Consider the following 18,255-nt stretch of genomic DNA (forward strand, 5'->3'; position numbering starts at 1 on the left):
TTATTTATGACAATCAAAGTAGCATTCAAAATATAAATATCCTTAAAAAAATGCTAAAATCTCTTACTTGTTTGCAATAAGCATATAATTACATTCAAACTTTTTCATATATTCGAAACTTTAGAAAACAATTGTAATGAGTGAAGAAATACACCCAGAAATACGAGATTTCCTATTTGTTTCATATCTGATTTCAATGGAAATACATTTATTAAAAAGATGTTCTATTATAAAATTTTATATACGCTCAAACAAATATTTACAAATCATTCCAATTATATCTATATATTATATTTACAAATTATTTCAAGTCTTTTCTTTCATTTACAAATAAGCACAAAATTTGGGACTTAGAAAAATAAAATAAAAATATTTGTTATCAAATTTTTTGAGAATAAACAGAAATGCTTTATTTTTTAAAAATAATTAAATGCCATATATGAAAATTAAATTAAAAGCTCTTTTCAGAGAAATAAATTTAATGAATTCGGTTTCAAAATTATATATCATTAAAATTTAAAATATATGACAGGAAATGAGTTCAAATGAAGTGTCTTTTTCTTAAATAACAGTAAGCGTTTTAATTCTCATAAGCAAGAAACAAATTTTAGAGTTAAAAATCTCACCTTCAACAATAAGTTCTGCAGTAAAACTGTCAGATCCATGATTGTTTTTCGCGATACAAGTATAATTTCCAGTATGTTCCGTTTTAACTGGTTCAATGATTATAACCGAAAATTCTTCATCAGTTTTTAATCTTAATTCATCCTTCTCAGTTAGCAATTCACCATCTTTCTTCCATATATATGTTAAAGGATATTTTGATTCAGCAACGCACAATGTTGTTGTTTTATCACCTTGTTGTACACCAGTTTTGAAGCTGAAAGGCTGAATCTTAGGTGGTGCTATAAGAGTAAAATATGATGTTATTACTTTTTTAAATAAATAAAGTTAATAAAAATCTTTAATAAAAGTTAAGCAGAGCTTTTAATCTGTAGATCAAAATTAATCATTATAATTTATTTTTAAAAGGAATTTATTTGATGAAATTAATAAAAATCAGAGATAATTATATATTAATGATTATTAGAAAATATAAGTCGCATTAGTAAAAATGTAGAAAAGTGGTCAGTGAATTTAAAGTCATCATTTTATGTGATCACATAATATCAACAAATACAATTGGTAGTAAATATATTGAATTATTAATTAAAAAATCTGATTAAAGTTATACGAATACTTTCAAAAAAATTACTTAAAACATTACTAATGTGGTGCTGTTGTAATCTATAATTTTAGCATTTAATAAAGATTATTTTTTTAAAAAAATTTACTCCTTAAAATTTATCACAGATTGTAGTTTTACAATATTGCATTAATTTTTTTTTTTTTTTTTTTTTACAAGATGCTGATAACAAACTTCTAAAGTAACTTACCTTGCAGTGTGCAAGGAAGGAAAGCCAGCAAAAAGTAGATCATAACAGGAGCCATGTCTTGGCGATAATTTCCATGACGACACATATCTTTGGCTTATTTATGTTTGCTAAGGTTTCAGGTAAAATTAATGGAACATTTGAACTCATCGAATGTTCGGCATTTCCGATCGCGCTTGTTAATGAAAAATTCCTTGCGTCGAGTATACAATCCAGCAGTACTACATATGAATGTAAATATACCAGAAATGGTGACAAAGCTTTAAAATGCCAACAGTGGTAACAGGGCGCCACATATTGACAAAAAAGTAAACTACTGAGAATATTATGTAAAAATTAAATAAAAAAACGAGCAAAAAAAAAAAAAATGTAAATTGCTCAGTAAACACTTGCGAATACGCACACACATATATACATAATTCCAAATAAATGAATTATTTATAAAAAGTCGTTACAGAAATACTATGAATGCCATAATAAATATATTCCTTTGATAAGAGAAAACATATAAAATATACAAAAAAAAAATCGAAAATATTAAAATTTTTGGAATTTTTTTTCTGATTAAAATGAACATACATTTTGTTTTTATTGGCTCATAAGTTTTTTTTTTTGTGTGTGTGTGAATTCGATATAAATGTTCTAAGGAAATATTATAAAAATAATATTATACTATTGTAATTTTTAAAGTTCACGAGACATCGAAACATTCTTTAAATTACCTTTCGAAAAGTATAAGGAAGAGAATATTTTTGAGCATCATTTGAATAAAAACAAAACATTTTTTATGAACCATTTGGAAAAATAAAAATATATATGTATATAGCATTTGAAAAGCAAAAGAAGGGGAATTTTCTTTATGTAATATTTGGAAAGTTAAGAAACAGTCTTTATGCACCATTTGTTGAAAATATTTACAAGTACATTAATATTTCCACAATTTCAGAGGAGCAAAATCAAGGAACTGTTGCTAATAAAATTGATACGTCTTTCATAAATCTTATATTTGTTCATTTTTTAAAAAAAATTCTCGAGAAAAAGATTTTTTGTTAAAATGCACATCTAAGAGAAATGCTAATAATTATTATGATAATGCGGTTACGGACAGTTCTGTAAATATCATTTTTGGAATGATTAAAAGTTTTCGTCTGCAAATAAAACCATACAAAACAATTTTAATTATAGAAGTGAAATACTTTTAGAACATGATAAAAAATGGTTATAACATGATTATACAATAAAATAATTCTCTTGACGTAAATTGAAAATATAAAAAAGTTTCATTATTTTAAATGCACGAATATTCTATATTTCATGCCGCTTTGCTCACTTAAATAAATGGATTTTTTAAATCCAGAAAGTATTTCTGACATCAATATTGTTCATCACAAACGTATTAGGTTAGTAAGAATGATATTTGATTTTCGGTAACATTAAATTGGCAACTGCTTAGAATAATTTCGCAATAATTATGTACACTATTGCGAGCAATTAAATAATTGAAGTTAATAAAGAAAACGTACGTTTGTGCAAGAAAACAGATGCAAATCTTTGAAACGTTGCAAATGAATTTCAGTATCTCAGATTTTACGGTATATTAAAAATATTTACAAGAAAAACATACAATTTCTCTTTTTAAAGAATGTGAACATATACTATATAAACAAAATAACAACATTTATCACAATAACGGACATATATGAGAAACAAATGCAGATAAATATTGGGTTGGGTTTTGTATATGTAATGTAGATAAAATATTGGTTTTGTAGTTTTTTGTTACCTTCGACGAAAATTGAAAAATTCTTGCTCAGTGGACTACCAACGCCATTTTTAGCTTCACAAACATACATTCCGGCATCATCTGATGATATTTGCAAAAAGACAAATGTACCATTACTGGACGAAAATTTCGGATCTTGATTTGAAGTTGAAGAATGTCCTGAATTGAAATATACGACAAACAATATAATATATTTATACTTGTGCAAATTCAATTTATTTAAAATTTTTTTCTTTATTTTAAACCATACCAGTCACTTTTCTTAAGTGAATTTCGGGTTTAGGGGAACCATGAGCTCGACAATGAACAGTTATTGTCGATCCAAGAGGCACAGTAATATCTTTTGTTTCTTCCATCCAAGAGGGAGGAGCTAAAAATAAAGGCAAATCGTTTTTTATCGTATATTAAGTGTTCTAACTAATGATGAAATAGAAAGAAGCATGCTGCACGTTGCGTGAAATAAATTTACATAAAATGCAAAATTAGTTAACTAATTAGTAATTAAATATATATATGTATATATAACGCGGAAAATTCAGCGATAATAAATAAATTTGGCCAGGAAAGAAACTGTATCGTACATTATGATTAAGCTACACAAAATATGCTGAAAGAGTTAATACAAATGATACAGTACATTTTTTAAACTGTCAAATTAATAAAAAAATATGCAAAATAAGAAAATTAATCATTACTTTAAGCCAAAAGATTTAACAAAAACTTTTAAAAGAATAGGTTGTTCAAAATTTTATCTAAAATAATAGTGGCAATATATGTATTTACGTGTATGTTTTAAGTAAAAGCATTACTTTTAAACAAATATGTAGCATCGAGTTTATCGTAAAATTCTTCATTTAGAAAGCATTGAAATAGTTTATAAAGAGAAATTAAACTATCAAATATTAATTAATAATTTGTACTTACCATCAACTTGCAGTTGGGTCGAATGTGAAGCTGCATTTTTGCTGTCTGCAGCCTTACATGTGTAATTTCCTTCACTGTTTATTTCAACCGGGTCTATAATGATTATGGAAAATTCGTTGCTACTTTTTAAACGAATGTTGCCGGATTCCGTAACAAGCTGTCCATCTTTAAACCATTGAAATTTTATATCGTCTGTGCGTACAGTAGCGAAACAAGTAACTTGCGCTCTTTCACCTACTTTGAATCTTCTGAGAAAGTTGAAAGGTTCTATCTTTACTGAAAAAAATATAGAAAACGGAATATATAAATATGTTGAATGGTATATATTTCTAAAACAAAGCTTTAGTTAAAAAACTGTATAATCCCTTAAAAATATTAATAAAAAGTTTAGAATAGGAAAATAAAGAATAAATTTATATACAAATGAAATTGAATATTTATTGTAACTGAATGCACGATTAAAACTTAAAAAGTTAATTATAATAACAAAGAAGCTATATGTTTTCAAAAAAATTAATTACTAAGCCGAAAATCTTAACCGATGTGCAAAGCTAAATATTCAATATTATACGATAGTTCCATTAAAAATATTTTAAAGAATCTTAATATGTAAAATACGAAAACATTTAATGTGATATCGATTTACTAATGTTACAGTTATAAAATATTTATAATGCAAGGATACTATTGAATTCTCTTAAGAAATTTTCTTCATTTATTTTCATAAAATTATAATTTACTATGCCTTCTTGAAGTAAAATTAAAACCAAAGGATATGAAACTTTGGTTGGTATAAAGGTTTTGAAAGGAAAAAGGTACAGAGAAGAAAAATCGTCATTGTAGAAAGTAGCAAAGGAAATTATAAATGTGCACGACTTGATAGGTGATTAAAATCATGTTTAGTAACAAGAAATAACATTAATTTCATATATACGACAACATTACACATAAATTAATGTATATTATTACAAAAAGATAAAAACTTACCTTCACATAAACTTGATATGACCAAACCAAAGAATACACATGAAGAGATGATTGTATTCATTGTTCTATTCTTTAGCGATGCATGTCACTCTAAGCTTCATCTATACTGATCTGTTTAGAGAAAATATATCCAAATACCTTTCACTACATTGCATATTTCATAACACGCTCAGAATAATGTCGCGATGCAAGCAGCAATGCCTGCTGAAGTCTGATCAACATGGCCGAGATATATACATTTGTGTTTTACGGTATAGTAGCGCCACACAATGTCAAAAATAGGAAACGTTTCTAAGAATAATAATTTTACACTGCATATACTTGTTATACAGTATCAAAATAATTATATGTTTTGATTGTATAATGGAAAAAGGAATGATAAAAAAAGACTCACGTGCTTTTTTATTAATAAAAATGTTGAATTTACACAAGCATAAATTTTATTTATAATGTTACATAAATAAGTATTATAAAAAACCTTACCACGTATTGTTATACTGAAATTAGCACTTATACTTGGTTCAACAGAATTACTGGCAAAGCATTCATATTGGCCAGCATCTTCATACGATAATGAATGAATTTTCAGTACACTATTCATATCATCAAAAATAAACGAAGAATTTGAAGTCAAATCAGTTTTTTTCATTTCAGCACCTGAAATTTCAAAATAAAAAGAATAACTTTTATCTTCAGATTTCTTCTTTAAAATTAAACGAGACAGTTCTAAACGATTTTACACGTACAGAACTAAACTGAGCATAAAATATTTCAAATTTAATTCTTGTAATTTGAGAAACAGAACAATATCTTATCTGCGACAGAAAAAAATATTAATTCTAAGTTCATTATTTTTACTTATAGAACAAATGTATTTAATTCTAAAATTTTTAGAGGATAATGTAAGGATGCTTAAATTTTTTGTTTATAAAATAGATATATTTTGCAACCTCAAAAAAAAAAGGAAATTTAACCAAAAAACATAATAATTACTATGATTTGAATGATGTACATCATGCCTTATGAGCAAAATAATAATAATGAGTCGAATCTTCTTTTCCCCTTTATATTTTTTCGTAATAATTTTAAACATTAGCTTCCAATGGTGTTTCGTTATTTAAAAAAAACTATGTACTCAAATCCTACATTTTTTTTTTATTTCACAATATGGGAACGGAATTCACAATTTTAAATATCCACAATTTTCTAACGTTTCGTATTAATGAAAATAGAAGTTCTGTATATAGAATTAAGATAAACATTGAAAAGTTAAGACTATTTAACTTAGAATTTAATATTTTAAATATAGAAAGACGAATAAACAAGAAATTAATAAAATAATTTAGAGTAATTAAATTACCGGAATATTTTCTCCAAAATATCTTTGGTCTTGGTGAACCAGAAGCAATACATTTCAGAATGATTGGTTCTCCTACAGCTTTAGTCATATCATCAGGAGTCTCAACCCATTTGGGTGGAGCTAATGCAAATACAACTTATTATGCATGATTGTAAGTAAAACATTTATTGAATACTTTTAAATTTCGAAATTCATATGTAATTTTAAGCAGATCTAGATGAAATATTAAAGGCCAAAATGCGAATTTTGAAATTTAAGTGCTTAATATAAAACTTTCATTTTAATATAAAAGGAAAATCAAACCAGTTTTTTTTTGCATTGTTTAATGATAAATAGTCATTAATATTACTTTTAAAAAGGTAACACTTTCTATTAACTGAACTACGATAACAATATTATTAAATGAAAAAAAAATAGATTTTGAGTTATTATATATATATGGAAAATATTATTATATTAACTCAAATCATTTAAAATATTTTATCATTTTAAATATGCAATTAATATTTTAAAACTTGAATAAATTAATTGAATTGTACCAATGAATATTTACTTTTTTATTTCTATGTATTTTCAGAAACAATTAGCTTTACTCTGAAGGGCTTTTAAAAGAATAATATTTTATTATAACTTGAAATTAATTCAACTACTATCATAGTTATTGCAAAATATGGGATATGATATCTAAGAAATAAGCATAAAAATATATGAAATAGTGTATTATTTATAAATTTTACCTATACTTTAAACATAATAACATACTGATAATATCTTTCTAAGGATGAGTTTTACAAGTTTTAAACGAGTTTTACAATAAAATAACATTATTAATTATAGCAATCTTATATTCATTTAGCAGACAGTCTTTCTTAGTATTTTATATTAAGAGTTGAATTGAATACACATTCAAATTATATGCATTTTAAATGCATTTCTAATTAAATTGATTAGATTACCTAATTGTAAATAAAAGCTTCTTTCTTTATTTGTAATTTTTAGCTATATAATTTACTATATAGTAATTTAATGCATTAATAGTTTTTGTACTATTATCAACTCATACAAATATTTAATATAATGAAAATATCATACCTTGAACACTTAAATAAGCTGAATGCTTTGCACTTCCTATAGAATTTGTTGCAGTGCATGTATAATTTCCTTCACTTTCTATGGTTACGCTGTTTAAAATTAATACGGAAAACTCACTACTGTCTTCAATTCGAACATTTTCTTGGCCGCTTTCAAGAATTTTACTGTTCTTACTCCATCGAAATTTCAAGGGCTTTATATCGGATATAGCGAGACACATAACAGATACAACTTTTCCCTCCACAATATTGTCTTGAAAGGCGAATTTCTGTATTTCCGGGACACCTAAAATACAGATAAGCAATCTCTTTTCATTCAAATATAAAATATAATTTAAATTGTATTAATTGCATTAAAAGACTTCTTTTAAGAAGTTCACTTGAAAACATAACAAATAATGAAAAATTGTTCTTACGCCCACTTTATAATGCATTTCAATGAGATTAAAAGACACTTTATAAGCTAACATTTAACAAAACCCTTTTCATTATGCATTATATGCTTGTTCTATTACAACTTACACATTGAAATTCTAATCTAAACTTTTTTGCAAGATATGAAATCAATAAGGAACTCAAAAGAAAATGCAGTAACAATGATTAAACAATGAAATTTTTTTAAATATCAAAGAGATTTCTTGGTATCAACCAATATGATGTTATTTTCTATCATTTAATAAATAATTATTAAATGTTGAATAGCAAGAATTTCGCTACTTTTGAAGCATTATTTAATTATTGTTTTTATAGGATATTATGTCTTTTATAAAATAATAGATGTGTTTTGTAAAATAACTAGTAATATCAATGTAAATAGGTGCACACAAGCATCTATTTGCATTGATAATGGCATACCAAATAAAACAATAAATATTTTTTGTGATCAAGTTATTTAATTTTTTACCTTTAACAGAATGTACTAAAACGTACCAAATCAATCCCAATAGACATTTTTATATCTAACCTGAAAAGTTGGCTTCTTTGTAGAACATCAACATTGAAAAATAGTTCTATATGGCAATGCTTTGTAATTTTCAAATCACATAAATTAATCATAATTTTCTAAAAGAATTTATTAATATGAAAGAATGCTGCAGATTCTTTTTAAAGATTTCTAATGGTTTGTTAAAAGTTTCGAAGTAGTCCTTTAGTTCATGATAGGGAGAATTTCCTGATATGTTGTTGACATTACATTACCGATACTGTTTGGCGTCTAAAAGCAATACATGTACGTATCATGCAATCAAAAATTCAAACTAATTATTTAGTGAAATGAAATTACTTCTAAATAATAAATTGTATTTAAAAATACTGTATAAAAAGAGACATGCAGCGTGTTCATAACAAAAAGAAGGATGCTTACCTGCAGAGTCATATCCAGAAATTCCGAACGCCGTAATGATGAAGAGTTGTATGAAGATATGGAATATTCTAGCCTCCAAAATAGAACACAAATGAATCACTGTTTTGTAATATATACCGCCTGATATTCTTTGATTCTTCCTCAGACATTTAGAGGATGTAGTCAACATTTTGGTTTGATATCACGACTGATGTAAACATTTAACTGTACCGTGCTAGTGTATTACAAAATGTTAAAACATCTTTGATGCTACTCGTAGATAGGCAGCGCCACACTTTGACACAATTGTTAACTAGAAATACATTTAAATAAATATACAAACATCATATGGATAAGTTTCAGAAAGTTGTGTTTCATAGAAATTTCATTCTCTGTTTTTCTGTTTTAGATATAATTCAAAGAGCAAATAGTATAAAAGTTTATTTCCCAAACAAAAATATTTTTTGCATTGAGTATACTTTTATTTAAAAAAAGATACATGAGATTGTAAAACGTAAATTATATAAAAATGTTTTAAAAAATTTGATTATAATTTGCTGAATTCCTTAATGTTTAAAATGGAATATAAATCAACGATACAACCAAGTCATACAAAAACTCATTGAACTTCAAGTCGATGATAATATTTACGGTTCTGAATTATATTTTTGTTATAAATGAAGAAAAAAGAACTACATCATTTATGAAAAGTATCACAAAACCAATCACGCTTTGTGAATACACTATATGAAACTGTTATACAAAAATTTATTTATTAATTAAGAGTATCCTACCACGAATTGTTATAGTAAAGTTTGTCTTGATGTTATGACCAATGTTATTATCAGCAATACATGTATACTGTCCTGCATCTTTATAAGATACTGCAGAAATTTTTAGAATTCCTGTACTGAAATTTTCTCTTGCAGTATCAGTTTCTTCATTCGTTCTGTGATCCGTTGAATTTGAATCTAAAAGGTAATTAATAAAGAATATATAATCAGAATCAAATATATTTAGAGTATAAATAGAAAAGAATAAAAATTAACTATTGTTAATTAAAAATATTTTTAATTGTACATCATTGATGACAACAGTTGATGAGTACATAAATCTCATCTTTGAGTACATTATCTCAAAATGAAAATAATTTTAGTATTTTTAAGTGTGCGTGAAAGAAAAAAAATAGTGATGATTAATGCAATTAGTTAATAATTTAGAAGAAGTTATTATTAATAATAAAACAGAGATATGCGGTTAAATATGGTACTTTAGCAAGAGTTTCAAAACTAGATAGATTTCTTCTAATTTGTCAATATCAGCGAATTCGATCCAAGTACTCATTTATAGTGTCTTTTTATTTGCAAATTATCTGTGCGCACATCTATTTGAATTTAAGATTCCTTGAACCAAGGTAATTTCAAACATTATCATTTTGTATTATTTTATGTATTGATGTTCTAAAAGACAACTTATCGATGAAAAATTTCAGATTATAAGCAATATTGCTAAACAAACAAAAACAAAATGCTGGCAATGCCTAACAAAATACAAACTTCGTAACCTGAAAAAATATGAAATTGTTTTACTCATTAATTTAATCATGGCCTGTAAGCCATAATTCTGAACTTCATTTTATAAGAGGCCATTGCGGTCATCAAATTAAAAAAAAATAAAAACATAATAAATATTTTAAAAGAAATTTATCAAAACGTTTCTTAAAATAACTTTTTTTTTGACGAAAATAAATTTGAAAAAGTTTTGTTACATTTTCTTTCTGAAATTTTTATAATAAAAATAGGAAATATTATCGAGGTATATTTTTACATATTCTTTGTATAAATTTGAGAATAATTCAATCAGCTTAGATTTTGATTAATAAATATAGTCGTAAAGAATGAATAGATTTTTCACAATTTTAGTTAGAGCTACCAACACTTTTTAAGAATGATTCGAAAATTAATTAAATAATTTTCTGATATCGCCAGGAAAGTAAAATATCAGCTGCATTTTCTTTTTGAAAAATGCAATTCTATTTCGGAGAAAAGTCGAGTCATTATATATAAAATGGAATGTTTTTTTTCCGAATTCAACTAAAATCGATGCTGAATTTAGTATAAAAGTGTTCTTATGCTGAAGGTTTCATTTAATATACGTTAACAACAACATTATCGAAACGAAGATTAATAATAAAAAAATTTTCTATCACTAAATAACAGATTTTATTGACTAATAAGTGATTAAAATATGAAAATTTTTATAACCTGAAGGTTTAATCCATTTGATTCTTGGTTTTGGTGATCCTGATGCTAAGCACTCTATGTTCACAGAACTTCCAATAGTTGTCACAATGTTTTCCGGTATTTTTAACCATTTGGGTGGTGCTAAAGAATTGAAAAATATTTTTAATACACATTTGTATACTTCAATACATAAAACATATCTTGCTTTTATTATAAGAGATGTTATTCAGTAATCTAATTATTAAATAAAAATATTTGCAGTAAATTAGTTTAGAATGTTCCTATCTAGCTGATGCAAGAATGCAACAATCAAAACTGCAACGCATTATCTATATAGAGAAAAGAATGAAGAATCAGTTGCATAATTCTGATGATAACATCCTCGAATAAATATTCTTTTTAGTTGGAAACATTCTAATTTTGACTGAACGTTAAAATATTAGGTTCTAAAAGAATTTATTAGAAATATTAATAGCCACAATGTTAGCTAGCAGTGATTTAATCGAATAGTAATTCAAGATTATAATATAATTCATGTACAATAGAAAGTATAAGAATAATTAATATCAATTATATTTCAAAAAATAAACTTATATAATTATTTTTCAATATTTAAAATAGCTATAAATATTTCAAAAAAAGTACCTTTCACGTCTAGTAGAGAACTGTACGATACCGTGCCAAATGGATTTGTAACTGTGCATGTGTAATTTCCTGCGCTTTTCAAAGTTACATGATCCAAAATTAAAACGGAATATTCTCCGCTATTATCTATTCGTACGTCATCTCTCCCTTCTTCTATTAGTGCCCCATTTTTTGACCAAGAGAAGGATAAGGGTTTCGAAACAGATACTGCTAAACATATAACAGATGCTAAATCTCCTTCTTGAACATTATCTTCAAAAGAAAATTTCTTTATTTTTGGAACATCTGAAAAACAAAAATAATTTTCATTTAGTAAATCATTTTTTAGTTTTTTATGTTCTATTAAAGCTTTCAACATTTATCAAATCTTTTCTAAATAAGATTATAAATTATGAGAAATAAGAAAAATATATTTTGTATAAGAATTTTTATATATTAGTGATATTCGATTGGAATGTATCATTATAACAAATGTTGAGATATATAAAATATTCCATGAAATGTAACAAAATACTCATTGCTGCAATAATGTATGAAATTTTATCTTGATCAAATTAGTATAAATCTTTGAAGAAGTTTTTCCCAGAATCTTTCATTGTAATATTTTATTTATATATTTTATATTTAACAAAGAACGATTGTAGAAATCTTGTCTATTAACTTATATCTATTGAAATCATATTGTTTATTTATTTAATCTAAGTAGTAAATAATTCCAATATTTTTGTTTGCAAGCGATTCCTTATTTATCTTTTTTTCTAAAAAAAAGGTTATATAATTAAAAAGTCAATTTAGAATTTTTTTTTGTAATAACTAAATCTCATAATTGAGAAAATATATCACTAGAAACTTATTTGAATCTTTTTCAAATTATTATAATAGCATAGATAAAATTCAAACAGATTAAGATACAAACTTACCTGAAAGATGAGCTGCCGACATGAATCCAAGAATAACAATCACTAAGATTTGGAAACTTGTAGAGTAACACATGATTAGATTGTAATAACCACGAATTGTCTACAGAAATTAGATTTTTTGGATAAACCAGAAACCACTGTCGAAGTAAACATTCCTGCTTTTTACTTGTGTCTTTAATATGGCGCTCCTAGATCTGTTTTGTGAACAACTAATGCTAGAAACGATATCGGACGTACAGCGCCACACGTTGACAGTAAAATCAACTATTTAAATATGGAGATAAAAAAGAAATGACATAGAAATATTAAAGTAAATACGTATTAATTCATTGGCATCGCTTCATGTATAAAGTCAAAAACCGCAACACATGTAAATTAAAAAGTTAAAAAAAAACTATTGGAGTATTTTGCATATATAATCCATGGAAAGAACGCAAACATTTGAATTCGACTTTTTTAGCTAATTTAGAATTAAATTATTCCAATTAATTGAGGAATAATAAATACGTGAAATTTGCTATGAACACAATAAAATGAAATATCTGTTCTGAAATATAACAAATAAATAATGAAATAAACATATTAAAATTGGATTAATTTTATATATATATACGATAATATGAATACGATATAATATATATATATATATATATATATAAATTATATCGTATCGAAGTCAATCAATTTTTAATTAAAAATGTGCAGGTTGTAGCATATTTTTTTAAATTTCGTAATAATTTTGTGTCATACATACACATGGCAAAAATTAAAGAGATCAAATTTAACATAATATATTTAACCGCAATTCATTTGAACTCTTTTTATCGTGAGGTATTCTTTTTAAAGTTGAAGAGTACATCAATAAATAAATAATTTCAAATTAATCGAAAATTCAACAAATCAAACTACAATAATGGAATCTAAAGTAAAGCACTTTGCATATACTGCATGGTTTTCTTTTTCATTCTTTGAACTTTTCAAAATCTATAATGCATTCATAAACGTTTGTGAACAAATAAAAAAAATGCCGAATAGATAAATATGGAAAAAAATTTCCGCATTAAAAAGTAAGTTCAAAGTGAGTAAGAGACATAAAATTATAGATTGAATCTGTACAATACAGTGGATACCAAATCAGTACAGTATAGTACAAATAATTAATAATGAATCATCATTAAACATATTTAAAACAATTTAAATACTCAACTAGTATTTTAGTATTACTCAACTAGTATTAGCCTAGTATTTTTATTTTACACAAAATCTAATTCATACCACGAATAGTAATGGTAAAATTAGAAATAATTGTTGGTGGAATTCCGTTATCTGCAATGCATTCATACATTCCAGCGTCGTCAGAAGAAACTTTAGAAATATGCAGAACTGTGCTGTTTTGTTTGGAGTGCGACGAAGTGGCATTTATTTCCATAAGTGCACCAGATCCTAAAAACGTTAAAAAATAATTGTTAAAAAGTCATATTAGTTATATAAACGTATATATAATATTAGTTAAAAATAAATGTTTATGAGTTAGTTAAATATGATATGATCTTTCAGAACATAAAGAATTTTATTATAATGGAAGATTTTGACCCAAATATTCTAAAAAGCATAAAGTGACATATTTAGTATAATTGTAACTATAATATTTAATAAGTATTACAATAAATACTAAATTAGAAACTACTGTCAATGTTTTTTTGTGATCATTGAAATACAAATCAGGTAAATATATTCTTCAAAACATTTATATGTAAAATAATTAAATTATTTTGATATATTTTAATGGCTTATATCTAAGCAAAACTTTATTAATTTAGTTTGGTTTTGCACTCGATAATATAAATTTATAATAAATATTTTCTTCCGATTATGATTAATTTTACTTATTTAAGTAATTATAATTATGATTGCTGAATTTCAATTACTTATCAAAAGAAAATTTCTGAGAATTTTTTTCTTAATCTATTTGCTGAGACTATATGAGGAATTCGGAGGCATAAAAATTCAAGCCTCCAAATCATTATAAGATTCAATTTATTAATTCATTTACACTGTTGTATAATATTCTTAGAACTAGTATTTTTACTATAATTTAAGTTTTATTCTTATTTTATAATAAGATAACATTTATCATTTTTCACTTTACAGTTTATGAATCATTTGCTGATATTTCCGCTGGTTAATTAAGTAGGTTCAAATTTTTACCTGAACGTTTTCTCCAAAAAGTGCGTGGATCTGGTGACCCAGATGCTTTGCAGTTAATACTGATAGCCTCTCCAATTACAGTAGTCACATTCTTAGGCTGTTCCACCCATAGAGGAGGAGCTAAGTATTAAAAAGAACGTTTACTAAAATTTTCGGAACTAAAGGAGTAGTGTGCATTCTTATTATGCTATTTAATTAAATTCATGATACATGCAATGCTATTTCCTATTTGTAATTTTGGTATTATAAATATATCAGATAAAAAATTCAATCACTTTTGATTATTTTAAACTTGAAATGAATAACATTCAATCCTTTTATATTATATAAATATAATAATCCAGATTATATATAAATGGAACGGAGGGATTTTGACAGTTCACCAGCAACACAGTTTTTATAAAATATGACGTAATACAGTTATGTAGTTTTATATTTAATACAAAAGTTTCTATCTCATTGTTCTGGTGATATATTATTGATAATTTTCTTTTATATATGAATTCACCACAGGATAAACGAACTTGTAATTAAAGAATCAATAGTATATCTAAATAGTTACATTAATTATTCCATGGAAGTCACTGATATACTTTTAAAAAAAATACTAAAATTTAAGAAGCAGAATTAGACAATTTTACTGAAACGAACTTTTTAAAAATTCATAATAAAAATTTAAAATATGATAGAAGATACCTTTTCTCCAAAAAAATTACAATGTTTAAAACACCACTTCATTAATAAAAAGATTATCTATTAAAATACAGTTATTGATTTAAATATATAAAATTTGATAATGAAGTTAACATTCTTAAAATATCAAATTCTATAGATAGAGTTGTTGCAAACATGCTTTTTTCTAAAATTTAAAAAAATATCATCTTTATATAATAATCTCGATTAGTTAATATTTAATAACATATAATATATTGTGAAGAAATAACTAAAGTGCGGTTCAATTTGAAAAAATAATTACCTTTCACTTTCAAAGTTGTTGAATGACGATCACTACCGAAATTGTTTTTGGCTGTACAAGTGTAATTACCATTACTTTTAGAAGTAACAGCGTTCATAACAAGAATAGATGATATAGGAGAATTTTCGATGCTCACATCTTTGTTAGTAGCTTGGAATTCCTCACCATTTTTATACCAAAAGAAACTAATTGGTTGAGTTCCCGTCTTCACAATGCAAAGAACGGAAACAAAGTCTCCTTCTTTAATGTTTTCTTTAAATTGAAATTTTTCTATGATTGGTGATTCTGTAAAATAAAAACAAAAAAGAATTTATTGGCAAAATAATTAATTTTGCGAATTTTTCAGTCTTTATAAACTGCAGAGGCATAGGAATATTAAGTAATGAGTAGTCATTAAAATTCGCAAGTTATATGCTTTATTAAGTATGAAATATATGCCTTAATAAGCAAATATTGCATGCCTTAATTAATTCCAAATCAAACAAAAAGATTTATGTATGATAGATTTTTGCATTTATATTTTTCACTAAATAAAATGCAGTAACGACGCAAGCAAATTTAATTTAAATGGTTGAATAGAACCAAAAATTAGTATTGACATTTTAAAAACTTTTAAATCAAACAACATACAATTAGTTGCAAACATTAAACTATAAATTTGAATAGAATATTTCATACTAAATCGAAATTTCACTTAGTAGAAAAATTTAATTTATTGCAGTATAATGTATACAAATATATGACTGAAAATAAATTAAAATAGAATTTCATATTACAGTTTCCGACTTTCACTAATTACTTTATTATTATATTGTTTCTTCAATTTATACAAGTATAAAAACGATATGATTTTTCATATATTAAATTAAACAAGCTGAAATTGATTCAAAACTAGCTTACCTGATGTCTGTGCAGTCGATGACAATGCCAGCATTAATATAATATCCACACTGATACTTCCAGTTGTCCAAAACATACATTTTCGCCACTTTAACATTTTAAATATAAGAATCACTGAGGATATGCAAAGTAAATAGAAATCGTTTGATATCAGAATTGTCTGCTCTTCCAAGTGAAGTGTGATCCTTTAACATGGCGTTCTGAACACAGTAAACTAAGTTGTGTTTGGATGATCATTGTCGGACGTACAGCGCCGCATGTTGACGATAAACACAACTATCTGATAATTGGAATACTGTACTATAAAACATAATTTTTAAAAGAAGATTTACACAAGCTCAATTTCACATTATTTAAATTTCTATTCTGTTGTTGCAATTGCATAATAACATTAATTCTGAAAAATACTTAGAGATATTTCTTTTTAAAAAATAAACAATGAAGCATGTATGAAATACGATGAATAAAAAATTCTTACGTGGAATCCTAAAGATTCAGGATTCAAATGAAGTTTTCATTGTTAAAAATTTCTTTATATTTCTTTTTAGTAATAAACAAGCAAATCGTTTGGAAGACATAGAACACTCAAAACGTACTGAAAAATTTTAGTAATGTTTATAAACCGAAAATATTAGTTAATGTCAATAACACATCTGTAAAGTGTAAGGCGACAAATAGTTACTTGGGAAATGCACGTAAAATGAGTTCTTTAAACGTTATTTGAGTAAAAAATGTATAAAGTGAATATTTCAGAATACTTTTTTACATAGTGAATATATCATAATTAATAATAAATACCCATAAACATCCGAAACATTAAATTTTCTTACAAAGCTACTAGAAATACTATAGAAAAAAAATCTTAGATTTGGTTAGAGAATTAATAATTTCGACACGAAAATAAAAGAAATTTTAATTCATAATCTCTCTTAAAGATATCAAACATACCTCTTTATAATAACGAGAACAATTAATTTAAAAAAAGGAACATAAACATATTTTAGCTAAATGAAGGTGAGCTAAATTATTATAAACATCGATGCATGACATTAAATGAATATCACATATTTTGTAAAAAACAACCTCAATTTTAAACAAAATGGTTCATACATATGAAAAAGTTTGCGCATTATTGAATAAGACATACAATTCGATACATGTAATGCGCACATTGAAACATTAGCTGTAAAACAAAAATAAAGTATCTGAAATTCACCCGTTTTTCGTTTCATTAGCTTTATTTTGACAATTTTTCCTGAATGATATATTTGTAACGAGGATAAAAAAAATGAAAATATTTTTTAAATAAAACGTAAATGAAAAGGTACAACAATATCGAATAAAACAAGATAGTAGAGATTTAAAATCAGCTTAATACGATGAAGTTATAGAAAATATTTGACACATTCATACCGCGAATAGTAATTGAAAAATTAGCTTTAA

The 18,255-nt window shown here is 25.1% G+C and overlaps 2 protein-coding genes across 5 annotated transcripts in view; both read right to left on the minus strand.

Annotated features, from left to right (window-relative positions):
* LOC129969305 (cell adhesion molecule Dscam2-like) overlaps positions 1-12,778 on the minus strand; it is a 57,353-nt gene extending 44,575 nt beyond the window's left edge. The window contains exons 1-4 of one of the 4 annotated variants that reach the window (XM_056083818.1): positions 12,729-12,778; positions 11,809-12,093; positions 11,185-11,304; positions 9,715-9,891 (exon numbers count right to left, since the gene is read on the minus strand). In XM_056083818.1, the coding sequence (XP_055939793.1) occupies positions 9,715-9,891; positions 11,185-11,304; positions 11,809-12,093; positions 12,729-12,750 (604 nt within the window). In that variant the 5' untranslated portion in view covers positions 12,751-12,778. Of the gene's footprint in view, positions 1-626; positions 906-1,436; positions 1,658-3,216; positions 3,376-3,466; positions 3,587-4,140; positions 4,417-5,127; positions 5,442-5,610; positions 5,785-6,487; positions 6,608-7,579; positions 7,865-8,941; positions 9,117-9,714; positions 9,892-11,184; positions 11,305-11,808; positions 12,094-12,728 lie in introns of those variants that run through there. The other 3 variants (XM_056083814.1, XM_056083817.1, XM_056083816.1) reach the window with 3 other exon arrangements.
* Positions 12,779-12,837: 59 nt separating this feature from the next.
* On the minus strand, positions 12,838-17,072 carry LOC129968379 (cell adhesion molecule DSCAML1-like). The gene is made up of 5 exons (XM_056082235.1): positions 16,813-17,072; positions 15,913-16,197; positions 14,937-15,056; positions 14,004-14,171; positions 12,838-12,992 (listed from the first exon to the last, which is right to left on the minus strand). The coding sequence occupies exons 1-5, from the start codon at positions 16,907-16,909 to the stop codon at positions 12,838-12,840; spliced, it is 825 nt and encodes a 274-aa protein (XP_055938210.1). The 5' UTR covers positions 16,910-17,072.
* Between the last annotated feature and the right edge of the window lie 1,183 nt (positions 17,073-18,255).

The sequence above is a fragment of the Argiope bruennichi genome, chromosome 5 (genome assembly GCF_947563725.1).
Source record: "Argiope bruennichi chromosome 5, qqArgBrue1.1, whole genome shotgun sequence".
NCBI classification, from domain to species: Eukaryota; Metazoa; Arthropoda; class Arachnida; order Araneae; family Araneidae; genus Argiope; species Argiope bruennichi.